This window comes from Liolophura sinensis, chromosome 9, assembly GCF_032854445.1.
Source record: "Liolophura sinensis isolate JHLJ2023 chromosome 9, CUHK_Ljap_v2, whole genome shotgun sequence".
In the NCBI taxonomy this organism is placed as follows: Eukaryota; Metazoa; Mollusca; class Polyplacophora; order Chitonida; family Chitonidae; genus Liolophura; species Liolophura sinensis.
Genome location: NC_088303.1, coordinates 12,973,693 through 12,992,717, shown reverse-complemented (window position 1 = coordinate 12,992,717; position 19,025 = coordinate 12,973,693). Strand labels below are relative to the sequence as shown.

The window sequence follows — 19,025 nt, the reverse complement described above, 5'->3', positions numbered from 1 at the left end:
TGCTATTTATCTATAATGTAACGTTTTGAGATATAGCCAAAAACTTTTTTTAGGATTTTTTGGTCACATCATTTCAGTGGCCTGTAATTCGAAAACTATGAAAGCCAGAAATTTAGAATTTGCGCCACATCATAGTCCAAGATATGTACTTTCCCTGTCATGTGATCATATTTGTCTTAAGATTAACAGTTTCCTCGTTAGAAATGTTTACATGGCATCACCCTATTTCAGAAGTAGAAATTTACGCCCTTTCCTTTAACCTTGACGTACAGGCCACATGCTCCTGAACTGCCCAGTTAACAGTCTGTGCTTTCCCAAAGCGAACTGTGTATCTGAATTGAGTAAGAGGATCGCTGTGTTACTGAACGGCTGTTACAAACGTCGCAAATTGCTCTGTACTGAAGCAGAAGTTAAACACTGCGTGTGTTGGCTGCTTGGAAACCGTGAAACTGCAGGCAGTCTCAGTTTTGACTTACTTTTGTTTAAAGGTTGAGAAAAAAATAAAAAAATACATAAAGTACAGATGTAAGAGTACAGATGAAAGAGTGCGCAAAGTTAGTTGTAAATATGGTCTCCAATATTGTTTTCCGTTTTCTTTACAGAGAAAATGACACTTGAAAATAATTTTTGTATGGTGGGTATTTGGGACCACCTCTTGGTACAAATTCATCATATTTTGTCATACAGTTTGAAGAGGCCACACATGAAACGATTTCTCTGTGGTATAACGAATTTATGTGCTATTTGCAGTCATTTTGACCCCCGCGAGCACAGCTAAAACCCTTGGAGCACAACCGACAGCAAATGAATGATTCCGGGCCCTTTCATCGATGGTTTGAGACACGGCCATATGTTCGTCTATGTCCTCCGAAATTTTGTTTTGTTGGGTTGCCTGTTTTCTTATACTTCTTTCGAGGGGCTTCGGCTTGAGTTTGGGCTTCATCTTCCGATGCAATTTGATGTGCGCGTGTCGACATACTGATCAACTTTTCAGCACGGAAATTCGCGGCAAAATCTGCATGACACTCTGCGCTATGTGGGATTATCCATGCTTCAATACTATTAAAATGTGTTGTCAAAGAGCTGCTACAGAAAGGAGAATGCATCCGCTGAAGGGAAAAAACTTTGACATGACCATAATCAGGAGTTGTCTCCCCAGCCGAGTCGTTCCCTCGGTCGTCTTTTTTCATTACTCGTGGGTCTAAAGTCTATTCAATATTTGTTCAACCATTCCAAGAAATTCCCAACTTACATTAAATGCTGAACATTCGAACTGGCACAGGTTAATAACATGACTTCATACACGAAGTTCATATTATTTTTGTTATTATTTGAATGCACTGTTTTATTCGTACTAAACAAAACAAATAATTCGTATAACACGCGACAGCGGCATAGTGGTGTAAAAGACAGCCATAAATTGTAATAATTACGCTAAATTCGTAAAGGTAAACAGGTCTGAAGTTGTCTTTGCGTCATAATTTTATAAATGATGCTGTTACACATGTTTAATAAATATATTGGCACTAGAAATTTTTTTTTTCAGCCTATAAATGTGTTCAACCTGAATTTTGATTATATTTACATTCTTAATATATCCATAAGTATTATCACAATTCTGATTAAATGCATGTGTTTGGACCTAAACAACACATTTACATTCGGATTAATTTATTAGATATTCACCACATCCTTATCTGAAACATTATTATGCACATACCATATAAACCAAGGGGTGGTTCGAAATACCCACCATACAAAAATATTTTTAAATACCCTTTTCCCCTAAAAGAAAAAAAATCGGAAAAAATGTTATTTACCATATTTGCAAATAAGTTTTCACACTCTTTCATCTGATTCTGGCAACATGTTTATGTTTTCTTCCCCTTTAAGTCATGAGGCTATAGGGGGCGTGTAAGTTGAAACCCCATTTAAATAATTACAGAGCAGTTAAAATAACCCCGAGGTACAACGTAAATTGATGACAAGAGACTGTATTTTGCCAGTAACGTGTGACTACATGAAATACTATCACTGTTCTCGCTGCTCTGGTTTTAGTATTTATGTTCATATTTTAGTACAAGGTTGAGTGAGGTGTGGTCCCCAACAGAGTCAGATGATACGTCATTATCCAGCTGTTTCACAGATAACCCACGCCTGGTGATCGTATCTCTTCATGTAAGGCTCTGTAGCTTTATGCCTATTAATAACTCCAATATAGCGCTAAGTGTCGCAAATACTGTACATACAATTATGCATAGCCCATATACATGTAGTCACTGATCTGACAGCCGTGAATAGTACTAGTCAACAACAACACTATGCAGTGCTTGGGCCCCTACCTTTCATCGGCACAGGTCTGCACACATCCAACACGTGGTCACTGCCTACCAGCTAACGCTGTGTTACAATTCGCTGTGCTCATTGGGGACAGAGATATGTTTGTTTCATCTTGTTATCCATTGCAGTGGCAGTCAGGCAATCTGTCATTTGTACCGTGGCACAATCAGCCGACCAGTAGGGCTAACCCGCCCGCATCTATAGGTCGGCTCCGTCGCTGGCTCAAACTTCACTGATCACTCCGGAATGTACGTGTATGTCTGAGTTCGCTTTGTGCGTATCACCTCGGCACTGCACTGCAGCTATGGGCCTGATCACCTCCTCACACGCAGAGTAACTTCTGCTAGATGTCCCGTGTAACTGTACCACTGTAAACTGTTTGTGTCACTCTCCGCATATCGATTGATGATGACGTGGCCAATGCATACAATGTTACCTTCACAGTGAAGACAAGAGCACCGAGGAGAATGGAGACGTACACCATCTCTAGAGCGTCTCATACATAAATCACACATGCATATCTCTGTCCACGTGGAAACACACTTAGTCCGAGCTGACCCAAACAAACCCGAGCATGCATTATGTCCAAACCGATTACCTCTAGAACAGTCGCATCGACAGTATTAATTATAACTTTGAGAAGTTTTCGTACAGTTGTAAAGTAACACTAACATAAAGTAAGGTACAGCCTCTCAAATCCGTATAGCCTGAAATTAAATGTAGTTAATGAAGTCATTTTTGTATATGATGACGTTTAACGCAGTAGGGAAGACCGGGCCAACATGTAGTTGTTACGCGTTGATTTAAATCTGATGTCATAATGGTTTTGAAAGTATTGCCTTTCAGAAATTATCAGACTCTTACCTGTACTATATATAAGTGTTAAAACGATTCTAACTTTTGAAAAGGTTCCAAAGCGACCTGGCGTTATAAATTTAACAAACTATGTTTTGAGCGATAACTTGCACGACGGCCATACGTAATTGTTTGAGCCAGGCTATTTTAAAACACATGTAAATATTCTTGAGTACAGTGTTAAAGACCAATTAATTAATTAAATAAATAAATAAAATACATGGAATAACGTACGACGTAAAACGGCAAGGATATAAAACAATAACAAAGATACATTTGGGTTTTTTTCAAAGATGGTCAGCAATAGCCTCTTCATGGAAAATGACGTTTTACTCGGTCTCACAGTTATACTTTGTAATATTAGTCGGTCTTCCAGCAACCTGCGGATTGTTGTGAGTTTCTCCCGGGCACTGCCCGATTTCCTCCCACCATAGTGCTGGCCGCCGTCGTATAAGTGAAATATTCTTTAGTATGGCGTAAAACACTGTTCAGATAAGTAAATATAATGGCTTATCTATGGAAAATACCATGTCATCTATGCAAATGCCAAATAAGAGGTATTCTTTTATCGATTCAAGTGGTTTTTTTGTTTTGTTTTTTTCAACAGTAAAGCCCTTGCTGGTGGGTTTTATGAAGGACAAAAACTGGAATAAATGCCGTAACTTAATAATACAGACTAAGCAAGTGTAAGGGCAAATTCGGAAAGTAGTTACAACCTACGTCACTCACGCGATCCACGTTGTTACAGCTTATCACAAATGCAGCCAGAACATACTCCTCACAGCGCATGTGCCGCTCTATACTCTCGCTTTACATCACTGCCACCACGAGACAAGCTTGACCTTCGAAGCCTGTGAGAAGCACGTAGGCTTGTTAAGGCTTAGCCTCATCAACTGTGTCTTCCTGCGGAATTATTTAATCAGTATTCACCTCCATAACTGACTCAAGTGTTGGTTAGACACATCTTGTTGATACTTTTGACAAATAGAGTGTGTGTGTTTGTATCATTACAAGCAAAAGTTAAGACAGAGTTTTAATGATTTCTTCCATTGATCACTTCCTTCCTCATCACCGTAACCCCAGTGACATCGGCGTTGTTCAAGATTTGTGTACAATACATGCTAGTGGTGGAAGTGATGTAAAGCGAGTGTTGAGAGAGTGCAGGCGCTGTATGGAGTATGCAGCCAGATCGAAGTCAGCGTCGTGACGGAAACCGATAAATACATTAGTTAAACACACAGCTTTGTGTCTGAAATGTACACTCAAACCAACACCAGCAATTTGGAGTTTTCCCAAGAGTAAAATTTGTAACAAAAAATAAAAAACAGCTGAACGTTACTAAAGATTTCAAATTTCAAAGTTTTTACTCCAACAGCTTCAATCCCACTGCGGATTTCCTCATCACTCAATCATCCACGTGCTGTGTCCTACGACAGGGCATGTGCAGCACAGACAAAGGCTTTATGAACTGGTGTTTATTATGTGGTCTAAAGGGCTTCTAACAATGTCTCAACCAGCGCCATTCTCCCCGATGCGTAGTTTAGGTCAGGTGTTGATTAGTCAGGTTTCATGCTCACATCCACTTTCCGCCGATTCCCGTAACAGCAACATCAAGGCGTATATTACCCTACGGGCGTCTAAACCTCAGCCGCAAGATTTGTCAGTTACAAGGCCTAGAGGGGGTCATGCTTATAGACGGTGGAAACCGGGGTGTCCGGAGAAACCTCTAGCGGAACAGTTCTTTTCATGAAATACGATACAGCAGTTCCTGTGTGGGCATTTGTGTTCATATAGTAACAAAGCCTTGTAACTAGGGGACAGAAGTTGACGAGTCATCAATGCATTAAATAATAACAGTGATTAAACTGTAAAATACTGCTGTTCTTGAAAACCCCAGACAAAAAACCGGTATAAAGAAAAGGCTGTGAAATAAATATAATATTGGTACATGGTTCCGTTGGGACTGATCTATCTAGATCCAGAATATAGAATACAGAATAATACATAAAGTTTATTTCAGGGATTTAAACAGACGCAAGGTGAACGGTGTTATGTATGACTATTTAACGTTTTCATGTACTGTTAGTCTGCGGACCTTTGTGAAAGCATAACAGGCCCTGTTATATGTGTACAGCGCGGACCGGATCGAAAGCACCTTGTTCAATGCTTCGTTTTTTTCATTGGCTGTTAATTCTGTGTTTAAGAATAGTTGAATCCACCTGGAACGTATATAAGCCGTGTTTTCTGTGCAGAGAGGAGGTATTTTTGCTGCATCCACTGGGAGCAAGGAGAGTGTGTGACGCTCTCGTATCGAGTCCATTATATTGATATGAGCTGGTGATGCCAGTTTCATTTGGGAGGACAGATTTTTATGCCGGCACCGTTTGTGTACCACTGATGTCTGGTGTATGTGAATTTCTGTTCGGATTATTGGTGTTCGGATCTTTATTATGATTATACAGTGTTGACTGTGTAGTTTGTTTAACACGCTGACCTCACCTGACCGACAAGGTCGTCAAGGACTCTAAACTGAAGTTTTCAGTTTTGCAAAGGACGTTCGTTCTGCCACAAGGTGACATTACTCTGCGTCTCTGAACGGCTCGTTTGTGAGTTTCTGCGGGAGCTGTGACTGTTCTAAAGTGGATTATACCTCCATGCCTGGATTTACCCTGTGTTGTGCTCTGCGGGTGTGACGTCATTCAAAGGCTTGACTGTTCCAGTTCTGTGTAACCTGTGTACTGTGTTCGCGTTCGCTAACCTAGCGAAGTACCTGACTGGGACAATTTGTGACTTGTGCGAATTGTGTGTTTATCCCATGGTCTTTACGTTGGACCTCCTGGAATACGTTCCTTGGGATGCAAAGGTGAAGTGGAAACTTTTAAAGACCGGTAATACTGATGTGTATGTATTTTTATGTTGTTGTTGTTGAACTGTCTGTAAAACTGTACGTCTCATTTTATATATATAAAGGATTGTTTACATTGTAATATTGAGTCACTGAGTCTGTTTTCTGTTGCTGTTTCCAATACCGTAACAACGGTAAAATGGAAACGTTTACACCTGTTACATTAACCAAGCGATGGGAAATAAAATATGTCAGAAAATCAAACGGATTCAGCCCGTAAATTAGACAGATGGCGTTAGATGAACCACATTCAACAAATCAACACACGTTGGTGAAAACGTAGAGTATTGTGGTACCTCCAAAAAAAGATACACGGCGATGCATGATTCAATATTTTGGTTTTATTCAAACCAGTTTCAGCAATTTCTTCAAAATGGTTTAAATAAAACCGAAATATTGAATCATGCATCGCCTTACATTTTTTGTTGGAGTTACCACAATACTCTACTTAAAGAAGCTTATCAGTGAAAACGGGCTCCCTCATTTAATTCATCAGAGTTACCTCCCTTCCACCATATTTATCAAGTCCCTACCCACTTTCGTATGTAACGCGGTGCCTTGACGATATTTGGCTAAACTATTTAAGGTTGTTCCCTATGGAATCGACAAAAGAGTTCAAACAATGTCCATTGTAAACTACGTTAGAATTTCTTCACGGTATTTGTCAAGTGTAAGGAAAATGAACGGAATTACAATCGGAGATTAATTATTTCACTATGTATGCATGCTTGGGGTTTTACGTGGTATTAATTATCTGAGGCAAGGGTTGTAAATAGGTTGCGTAGTCACACATTAATTTATTATGACAGTATTCTGGTAGTGACAGGTAACATATGACCGTAGTCTGGTGGTCACTTAATCTTTGAATAGGGTTGCGTCTCTAGTGACATATTAATACGTATCGTGTTACCCCTATAGTGTCACATTAAAGCAGTTTTGTCACAAAGAATACTAGTATATATAGTCTTACGTCCCTGTAGTGTCACACCAAAGCAGTTTTGTCACAAAATATACAAGTATATATAGTCTTACGTCCCTGTAGTGTCACACCGGAGCAGTTGTGTCACATTTAGTCTATACTCGTCTATATATAGTATTACATCTCTAGTGTCGCGTACACTGGAGCAGTTTTGTCACGTTGAGATTTTACAAAATGACAATTAAAAATGCTAAGTTTCATCAGACGGATAATAGTAAAAATACTGTATTGTTATATAAATTTATTGTTTTGGGCCTTGTTAAGATCGGTGTATACTTTAAAATGCTTGGATTTAATAGTGGGTTTTATTTGGTAGATGTTTTCTCCAGTGTGTCTTCCTCAGACACATTAACACACTATATCACCGAGCGAAGGGCGTGGCTATATGATGAGGGTATATTGATCGATATTTTGCGGTCATTTCTCTCCACGCGGGTAGCTTCGATGGGCCTCGGTAAATATATGGGCAAATATGACGTCAGTGAGCCGAGCGATGATTGGCGGGTGGGACTGGTCTGTGAACAGCAAGCGCGCGCAGTGCTCGCCTTTTCACCACTGTGGCCTAACTGTGCATCCCTTTGACATCAGATGTGCACATACGGGAAAATCTTCACCCATATCTGTGACATCGGGTTTACGCTCTGTACGTGTGGATCACACAGCAAAATAGAGTCACAGTAGAAATTCTAGTCAAGCGTGTTTTTGACAATCGTTGGCTGCTTTTATATGCTTTCTTCTTATTCAGGCATAATATTAACAGCGCTTTGTGCTGTATGAGAAAAGGAAGGCATCCTGTATAACTGCCTACCCTGCGTGGTGAACTGCCTGGGCAGTGAAAGTGGTTGATACTGCGAGGAAACACCCTTGGTAGAGCCACAGAGGCTGTCTCATCTCACACACACATCACTCCACGCTGAATTCTGATATCGCTGGGAAACGACATTGTTCAGTCTTCTCTCTCGTAAATCGGGAGTACAGGGTGAATCCAGCCCGCTAATCCACGAATACCCGACTGTAAGTACTTTCCCATCGTATGTAGTGGATATATTGTTGTCACACTTTTACTCTGCAATTCTATGTTACCAGATCATTTTGGTGGTTGCTGAATGTCAGTGGTATGACAGAAGTAAGCATGTGGGCGTGTTTCACAAAGTAAGAGTAGCAAGTAAGAGTGCACATCATAGGGACGTCCGATCATGGGGTCGGGGAAGAGGGTGAAAGGTGGAGGTGGGAGTAGGGGTAAACAACCGATTATAAACTGACGTTACAGAGAAACAGACAAACTCGAAGTGCACGTCATACCTAGTCAGCTGGGCGTCAGTACGCAGTTATGCGTAAGTTATGAGTCTAACTTTTGTGGGATATATTACATATATATAATTATAGTTGTATTTCAATAACGGTAGGTTCAGTCATATCCTACCAAACTGCGTAAAATTGCTACCTGGTATTTTGGTCAGTTTAGGGGGAGAATTGGAGGTATATGTATTTATAATATTATATATTTTAAAAAATTACCCCCTCCATGCATTGATGTATTTACACGATTACAACCAATGCTCGTGCATCTCTATGATAACCCCATTGGGTAGAGCTGTTAGCGACCTCTGCTCAGCGCGAGTAGGCCTGCATGTATAAGCTGTACAGCATAGTAAACTCGAATATTCTAACACACCCAGTTGTCGCCTAGTTGTATGTATATATCCGGCTCACACCGTACATTAACGTACATGGTATATACCGATTGCCATGGAATTACATCGTGTGACCTAGATATAAATGCATTTCTTATATACATGTATATCTGGGCACGTATCCCGTGTCGCCTTGTATTCGTAGGCATATATATATATATATATATATATATATATATATATATATATATATATATATATATATATATATATATATATAGTTAGATATAGGTGTTTACCTAAGCACGACCCTTTGTGAAGCCGTATCGAATACATATTTCCTCTACCTTCATCCAAGAGGACAGTGTTTTGTGCGGTATCACGGTCGGTTAAAAACGTGATATTTGGTGTTACCAGACTTGCGTTTGATTCACCGTTAAACGATGTGCATGCGAGCATGCTGAAACCGACACTTCGTCAGTTTATACAAAACACCTGGAGTTCAAATCAGCATCTTCGCTCTTTGGCCCTAACAGCTGCACTAGTCTAGTGTGGCAAAGTTTCTTTGTAAGATGACTAACTGACTCTCAAAGTGACTCACCGCCTGTAAATCATTTATAACATTATTACATGACTAGTTGACAAAGTACTCATCAATACCTGAATTTTACGAGATTGTTACATGACGTGTTGGCAAAGTATACATCAAGACCCGTATGCATTATTACAGGACTTGTTGGCAAAGTATAAATCAAGATCCGTATTTTATAACATTATTACATTACTGATTGGCAAAGTATACATCAGGGCCGGTATTTTATAACATTATTACATGACTGATTGGCAAAGTATACATCAAGGCCCGTATTTTATCACATTATTACATGACTGATTGGCAAAGTATACATCAAGGCCCGTATTTTATCACATTATTACATGACTGATTGGCAAAGTATACATCAGGGCCGGTATTTTATAACATTATTACATGACTGATTGGCAAAGTATACATCAGGGCCCGTATTTTATAACATTATTATATGACTGATTGGCAAAGTATACATCAAGGCCCGTATTTTATCACATTATTACATGACTGATTGGCAAAGTATACATCAGGGCCGGTATTTTATAACATTATTACATGACTGATTGGCAAAGTATACACCCACACCTGTAGTTCATAACACTATTACATGAGGGGCTCACAAACTCATTGAGATTTTTATTTTATAACATTATTGCATGACTGGTTCACAAAGTGCACATCGAGGAAGACACGTGAACGGCACATCTCGATTGATAAATATACTTTATAATGCGTTAGTAAATTAAATATTTCATTGGATAATAATGGATTGGATGGAATTTTCGGTGACCTAAATATGTAAACATTTTCCCTATGGCAGAACAGTTCTGGAAAATAGATTTTATATATGTTACTCAACAGCCTACCACAACAGAGACACACTTACTGTGTGTCTCTCCACCGACTTAATTGAGTGCATTGGTTTGGGCCTATTTTCATTCTGCGGATGTATTCCCCAGGCGTATCGATTTCTATGTGAAACTGTGCCAGCTTTTCGTGCAGCGCGGTGCTTCAGGGTTGGGATATCCACATCAGCTTGTGATGAACATTTATGGAACGTTGATACACAAGAACGAGTATGCTTTGCATAATTCGAATCAAGAGAGCGATGTGGACTGTAAGTAATTATCGGTGATTTCCTGTTCACCGTTATGCACACGTGCCGTTTCACGGAGCGATGCAAATTGAGGAATAGCACGATTTGTTGACAAAGCTCGACGTGTGCAGGTCTACAAGGCCTACATTATATCTGATGCTACATGTGCTGATAATGAATGAAACACCCACTGTCCGAAATGCCATTTTGACATGGAAATAATGTGTATTAATCTAAACACGGTTTGATATTTTTTGTTTCGATAGCAGGACATTCATACCTAAACATAATGATCATATGTCCATGGTAACATGCAGACAAACTCAAGGAATGTAGAAGCGACACTTGTCTAGGGATAAAAATGATATCTGCCTTACGAAGTCGTGAAGTTGCCACCATATCTATGGCAAAATGGGGCCATCTGTTAGATGTAACAGTCAAATGGAACCAACATCTAAATGTAACCAGCCAAATGGAACCAAAAGTCAAATGTAACTATCAGCCAAATGAAACCAACAACCAAATGTAACAAAATCAATGTAAAGGATTTCGAAGAGGAAGAAAATAAACATGTCACGCTACTTCATGTGATAGAAGCATTTACGGCATACACAAAATACCGGGTGTCAACTATTGCTTAAAGGTATAACAAGTCAATTGTTAATGTCCTGCTATCGAAACAAAAAATATCAAACCGTGTTTAGATTAATACACATTATTTTCATGTCAAAATGGCATTTCGGACAGTGGGCGTTTCATTCATTATCAGCACATGTACTGCGTGTCAGCTGCGTATATACACCTTTACATATACCGCGTCCCCACGTAACGCACGAAGCACATGTTAGCAACAACTTATTCGTTGTCAACTGTTTACATCTATCGCGTGTAGTGTGTATTAGTAGGTCTACACCTTTATACAGTGCCGTACAGTGAATACAGTGCCGTACAGTGAATACAGTGACGTATAGTGAATACCGTGCCGTACGGTATTGAGCAGAGAAGACTTTGTGGTTTATCAATAGGCCGACACGTTTCTGCTTAGTGCCGTATAGTACCGTGTATACAGTACCGGGCAGTCAAAAGTTGATGGTGTATCACTGCGGATAGTATTTATTTAGTTCACATCTATATCTTACTGTATATACTGTTCAAGATACGATAGAAACTCCGTACAAACCGTAACATACACACATGTATATGTAACATAGTTCAGAACATGGGCAAAGCCGTTGGTAGCAACGGTAAAACAATCTACCATCCCATTGTTCATGGTTGGCCATGATATTTCGCTGATCACCATGCCATTTCTCGTCCATATGAGAACCTTGTACAAATGGCATTTTATATGGCGTGTGGCGTACACATTGACGTGCTGATTTGGACATTTAGAGCATGGGAATATAGGTTAATGAGGCGTTGCTAAATACCACTATCTCATGTTATCAGCAATTAATTATCAACATCACACACTACAACAAAGGCCACTTCTGGAGTGTGGATCTCGTGTACTCATCACCATCACACACTACAACAAATACCACTACTGAGGTGTGGATCTCGTGTACTTAACAACATCACACACTACAACAAATACGGCTTATGGAGTGTGGATCTCGTGTGCTCATGAATCATACGTGTCTATATGATACACTTTAACAACTGTCACTAATGAGGTGTAGAATGCATGCACGTGTCTAGGTGATACACTTTAACAACTGTCACTGATGAGGTAAAGAAGGCATACACGTGTCTAGTTGATACACTTTCACAACTGTCACTAATAAGGTAAAGAAGACATACACGTGTCTATTTGATACACTGCAACAACTGTCACTAATGAGGTAAAGAAGGCATGCACTTGTCTAGCTGATACACTTTAACAACTGTCACTAATGATGTAAAGAAGGCATACACGTGTCTAGCTGATACACTTTAACAACTGTCACTAATGATGTAAAGAAGGCATACACGTGTCTAGTTGATACACTTTAACAACTGTCACTAATGAGGTAAAGAAGACATACACGTGTCTATTTGATACACTGCAACAACTGTCACTAATGAGGTAAAGAAGGCATACACGTATCTATTTGATACACTGCAACAATTGTCACCAATGAGGTACAGAGCGCATACATGTACACATGTCTATTTGATACACTGCAATAACTGTCACTAATGAGGTACAGATCGCATACATGTGCCTACTTCAGTGCTAGACTGCAGCAAATGTCACTAATGAGATACAGAACGCGTGCACATGTCTCCTTGATACACTACAACAATGTCACCATTAATGAGGTGCAGAACCCACACACGTGTATACTTGATATGCTGCAACAATGTCACCATTAATGAGGTGTAGAACGCAAACACGTGTTTACTTGATACATTACAACAATGTCACTGTTAATGAGGTGCAGAACCCATACACGTGTCTACTTGTTACACTACAACAACTGTATGCCACAAGTGAGGTGCAGAACGAGTACACGTGTGTATATGATACGCTACAGCAAATGGCAGCAATCAGGTTCAGAACGCTTACACCTGTCTACATGGTATAATACAAGAAATGAAAAATATTTTCGTTTAAATACTGATCTGATATGTAGTAGGTATACAAGTATGTTGTGGTTGACACTAGCTGTACTCTGGTTGTTGCGAACACTAGCTGAACTCTGGTTGTAGTGAACACTAGCTGTACTCTAGTTGTTGTGAAGACTAGCTAAACTGTGAATTTTGTGAACACTAGGTGAACTCTGGTTGTTGTGAACACTAGCTGAACTCTGGTTGTTGTGAACACAAGCGAATTTCTGGTTGTTGTGAACACAAGCTGATCGCTAGTTGTGGTGAAAGCTAGCTGATCTCTGGTTGTTGTGAACGCTAGTTGATCTCTGGTTGTTGTGAACGCTAGCTGATCTCTGGTCTTGTGAACACTAGCTGAACTCTGGTTGTTGTGAAAACTAGCTGTACTCTAGTTGTTGTGAAGACTAGCTAAACTGTGAATTTTGTGAACACTAGGTGAACTCTGGTTGTTGTGAACACTAGCTGAACTCTGGTTGTTGTGAACACTAGCTGATCTCTGGTTGTTGTGAACGCTAGTTGATCTCTGGTTCTTGTGAACACTAGCTGAACTCTGGTTGTTGTGAACACTAGCTGAACTCTGGTTGTTGTGAACACTAGCTGTACTCTAGTCGTTGTGAAGACTAGCTAAACTGTGAATTTTTTGAACACTAGGTGAACTCTGGTTGTTGTGAACACTAGCTGAACTCTGGTTGTTGTGAACACTAGCTGAACTCTGGTTGTTGTGAACGCTAGCTGATCTCTGGTTGTTGTGAACGCTAGTTGATCTCTGGTTGTTGTGAACGCTAGCTGATCTCTGGTTGTTGTGAACACTAGCTGAACTCTGGTTGTTGTGAACACTAGCTGAACTCTGGTTGTTGTGAACACAAGCGAATTTCTGGTTGTTGTGAACACAAGCTGATTGCTAGTTGTGGTGAAAGCTAGCTGATCTCTGGTTGTTGTGAACGCTAGTTGATCTCTGGTTGTTGTGAACACTAGCTGAACTCTGGTTGTTGTGAACGCTAGCTGATCTCTGGTTGTTGTGAACGCTAGTTGATCTCTGGTTGTTGTGAACGCTAGCTGATCTCTGGTTCTTATGAACACTAGCTGATCTCTGGTTCTTGTGAACACTAGCTGAACTCTGGTTCTTGTGAACACAAGCTGATTGCTAGTTGTGGTGAAAGCTAGCTGATCTCTGGTTCTTGTGAACGCTAGCTGATCTCTGGTTCTTGTGAACACTAGCTGAACTCTGGTTGTTGTGAACACAAGCTGATTGCTAGTTGTGGTGAAAGCTAGCTGATCTCTGGTTGTTGTGAACACAAGCGAATTTCTGGTTGTTGTGAACACAAGCTGATTGCTAGTTGTGGTGAACGCTAGCTGATCTCTGGTTGTTGTGAACGCTAGCTGATCTCTGGTTGTTGTGAACGCTAGCTGAACTCACATCTCATCTTGCACACAGGCCATACTCACGTTAATCTGTGGAGTCCACATACCGCCCGCGCGGCTAGTTACCACAGAGGTTGCATACGACACGATCAAGCTTGGATGAGACAAAAATCGATCGCTGTCTTTCCTCATCAGTGCTCGTGCCGATTTCGGTCTTGTCCTGTGGGAGAGAAGAGCGCTCCCGCGGAAACCCCGGACGCACCTGACCTACTTACGAACTCGGGTCAAGTTCATTATTGCACCTGACGCGTGCGGCCAATGAGAGAAGCAGAGATGTGATTACACTACAAGGATCCAGGCTAAATAAAATCGGCAAAGTCAATGTCAGTAGAATGGCACTGATGATTCCATTCATTCATACAACTCAGCCTATTGTCTTATCCACAGTCTGTCCCATCTGTTGTCTTTGAAGGCACGGTTTTTTTGACGCGGAAAAAATGAAATAATATTTATTATTGAATATTAGTCAATGTACACTGGTGAAGGAGGCGTCAACACAAAAGTGCGAATGTACAGTGATTGTTTTGGCGTCAAGATAATGGTGTTAGAACTCTGTGGTGGGGGGACACATAAAGGTGTCATTGGACTGTGATTAGGGAACTTCAACATAAAGGTGTTAATATATTTTGATTGGAGGGGGTGTCAATATAAAGATATTGAGGAACCGCAATAGGGGGACGTAACCATAAAGGTTTAATGTACTGTATTGAGGGGGGGGGGGGGGCGTCAACATAAAGGTGATAATGTACTGTGCTTGAAAGATGTCAACTTCGAGGTTTCGATGTACTGTGATTGGGTGTGGCATAAAGTTGTCAGCATAAAGTTGTCATTGTACTGTGATTGGAGGGGAGCCAACATAAAGATGTCAATGTACTGTGCTCGAAGGATGTCAACACAAAGGTGTCAGTGCACTGTAATTGGTGGGGGTCAACATAGAAGTGTCAGTGTGATGTAACTGAGAGACGTCAACATAAAGGTGTGCATATATTTTGTGGACTGGATGTCATGTTTGGTGTTTATAAATAAAATATGTTCGATTCTTTACAAGGTGGCCGACTTAATGTTGAATTTGGCAAACATTATCATGTCAAGGAACAGATAGGATCTTCAGTATATCTCTACAACATAACCCGTGGCGATGATTGGGCTTAGATCATAGATATTTACAACGCTGAAACACTTCACTATTACAGTTACCTTCGTATATGCAACATGGTGGATTCCTCTCTTGCCTAGAGCGACCGCTTTGGGAGCGGTAGATCCAGGGTCAATCCGTTGACCCGTATCAGTATAATGGCTCGGGCGGGGCGCCTTACTTGCCTTCGTTGAGGCATCTCAGTGAAGCAGCTCTAGATGAAAGAGCGGTGGAAATCCGTCCTGCAACAAGGAGGCACATTACATTCACTCTAAGGATTCCTTCGTCGTCATATGACTGAAAAATTGTTAAGTACGACGTTAAACCCCAAGCAATCATTCACTTACTCTTCTCTTGCCGCACATGGGCAGATCATCCAGCAACCTACGGATGATCGTGGTTTTCCCCCAGGCTCTGACCGGTTTTCTACCACCATAATGCCGCGGTCGTATAAGTGAAATATACTAGAATACGGCCTTAAACACGAATCAAATAAATAAATGTGGTCTGTGAAAATTTCTGTCTATTTCAGCTGTTAGCTGGTTTAACCCGTGTAAGGGAAAACAATCATGAGTGCAGAAGGAGGAGGAGTGACCCTCAAGAGCCAGTTCGACAAGTACTGCCGCTTTGGAAATCCCACTAAAACTACGATGACAACTTCAGCGTGCAACAAAATGTTGAGAGAGGCAAAAGTCACCACAGGCCCAGGCTCTAAATATACCAGTGCCGACGTAGATATCGCCTTTAGTAAGGTCAAACAAAAGACGCAAAAGTAAGGGAAATAACAATTTAATCATTTTAAACAGAATATGAGTAATGGCCTAACCTTTTCTTGCTAAAGCAATTCTTGCTTCACCTGCTTTGTCTATTGTTCATTCCCACCTGACGTTTTGTGGTCAGACCCGTAATGTAGTACCCATGCATTGTAACTGCTTACTTCAAAGTGGGCCTAAGTCGTTCTTTGTTTGTAGATTCTGATTTAAGTAATTCAGTTATTTTGTAGTGCATTTGTTTACTATAAACTCCTGAGGTTTTAGTTTAGCAAATTTACCAAAAACAAGACTCCCTCTTTGTTGGGCCCATCGTTATTTAAAATAGGTGTATGTCCTTTTTATTAAATAACCATGATATTAGTACGACACAAACCCTGTCCTCAAAATTTATCATCTTTAATCCAATATATCACTGTCTCGTCTGGTATAGTTCTATAGGCCATAATCACATATTGTATTATGGCTGCTGGCGCCTCATTGTAAAATTTAAACCCTTCCTTTTTTACCTGGCCAAAAAGAATAATAATGAGTATATAGAAAGTCATTGTTTCTTAATTTTTTTAATCTCGAACTCCGTTTTCATAATTCACCTTTTCTGTAAAAATGCGTCACCATATGTCATTGTGTAATAATGCAAGTTTGCTTCAGTTACAATTGTTCAACTCTTTGCAGAGAAATTAACTTTGACGAATTCAAAAAATTACTGGATGAGCTGTCTAAGAAGAAGGGAGGTCAGACAGTCGAGCAGATCTCGGAAAAAATTACAAAAGTTGCCGGACCTTCAACACAAGGCACGACGGTAAGCGATTAGTTTGCTGGACATCAGCAGTCGGCAATCTCACCAATGTCAGGTGAATACAGAAAAGTATTCGTTGTCAAGAAGACAAAGTACTTAAATACATAGCCTCTTTGTGAGGTGAGCGAATCTGTTGTCAAGAAGACAAAGTACTTAAATACATAGCCTCTGTGTGAGGTCCGGTTCATGCTGGCTTCCTCACCGGCCGTATGTGGGTAGGTCTGTCAGCAACCTGCGGATGGTTGTGGGTTTGCCCCGGGCTCTGTTCGGTTTGCGTCAACCATATTGCTGGGCGCCGTCGTATAAGTGAAATATTCTCGGGTGCGGCGTATAACACCAATCAAATAAATAAATAAATAAATTTTTTGTGATGTGAGCGTATCTGTTGTTAAGAAGATTACGTATATTTACATAGCCGCTTTGTGAGAAAACCATATCTGTTGTCAATTAGACTGCGCACTTAACATATACATAGGCCTAACCGGGTTGTCAGATATCCGTATTGGCTGTCAGGTAGGCTACCGTTATAGTTTAAATACATGACTTCTTTTGTGTCATGACCTCTTTGTGTAACGACTGACTCACTTACCTCTATCAAAAACAGATTTGAAAAAAAAAATTTTACGCGGCGTTTACGATGTATAAGATTGCAAGGGCTATCAAGCTACCGTGGCACTAAATTCCAGCCAATTTCCCGACTTTTAATTTCCTCAAACCCATAAACCGTGTTATAATGGTATGACTTTTAATTAGTCATAAAACACAAAAGGGAAAAAATTATATATATGTATATTGTTGTTTTATCAGAAAACTGCCCGAAAAGATGTGGTGGACCATTTGACGGACTCGTCGAAGTACACTGGGTCTCACAAAGAGAGGTTTGATGACAGTGGTAAGGGGAAAGGCATTGACGGCCGCATGGACAGGCCCGAACAGTCCGGTTATGTTTACTGGCTACAAGGAGAAGGGGACCTACGACAAAAAGCAGGAAGATACGTCGGAGACTCAGTAGGACATCATCACCATCATCATCTACACAGCCGACTGTCAATGGCTGGGGCAGTCCTGTGGTGGGATCTCTGCAAACATGTACGACCTTGGAAACCTACAACTACCATATATACCTCCAGATTTAGTCATCTTGCCGCCTGTTGGGTACGCTGAAAATTGCGAGAGTTTCGTGACCAGATATGTATCGTGTATCACTGCTGCCATGTACAAAATATTATATTTGTGCCAATGTTTTAAATAATGTTTTCAGAAAATTTAGTTTGCATGCATGTCCCTTTTCCTGTTATGAAACTGTTAAAGTTTCGGCTATGAGGCGATTTATCAAAAAATTCCTGAAATATTTCCATGCACAGTAACACCAGAGTGGGAATTGCACAATGCATCGGCTGGCAAAAACAAGTTTGATGTCGAATTTGCGGTACAAAAAAAGTGAATTGATGCATGAACTCTCTAAGAAAATTTATATTGGGTATCTAAGGTGAAGAGAGAACACTAAAGTTTACATTTTCCGAACATTTTCCATTTCTTCCCCCCCCTCCCCCCCCCCCATTTTTACACCATTCCTCATCCAAACACCTGCCAGGAAATGTATACGTATACCTGCTTGGCAGATCACGTGGCTGTCGGATTCCATAGTCTGGTATGTGCTCCTGGTCTGGCCTTAAGCTACATTCGCTAAAGGTCACTCCGACACCACGTGAGCAATTAGAGTAATGTGTACCTCGGATATGCTTTATATATAAATCACCCTAGTGTTTTAATGCGTTTTACGCGTAGCCTACATGTGGTATTTTCGGCTGGTAAATAGATACATGAATAAATAACACTGTGTTTGTCATAGTTATATAGATAAATTATTAGGCATATAGGTATATGAAATGATTGTAGAGTACTATGT

At 40.4% G+C, this 19,025-nt stretch overlaps 1 protein-coding gene across 2 annotated transcripts; it reads left to right on the top strand.

Annotated features, from left to right (window-relative positions):
- The first annotated feature begins 7,661 nt into the window (after window positions 1–7,661).
- On the top strand, window positions 7,662–18,530 carry LOC135474888 (tubulin polymerization-promoting protein family member 3-like). 2 transcript variants are annotated; one of them, XM_064754550.1, is made up of 4 exons: window positions 7,662–8,093; window positions 16,080–16,319; window positions 16,993–17,119; window positions 17,924–18,530. In XM_064754550.1, the coding sequence occupies exons 2-4, from the start codon at window positions 16,117–16,119 to the stop codon at window positions 18,278–18,280; spliced, it is 687 nt and encodes a 228-aa protein (XP_064610620.1). In that variant the 5' UTR covers window positions 7,662–8,093; window positions 16,080–16,116; the 3' UTR covers window positions 18,281–18,530. The 2 variants fall into 2 exon arrangements, with proteins under 2 accessions (XP_064610620.1, XP_064610621.1); XM_064754551.1 differs by lacking the exon at window positions 7,662–8,093 and adding an exon at window positions 10,305–10,419.
- The last annotated feature ends 495 nt before the right edge of the window (window positions 18,531–19,025 follow it).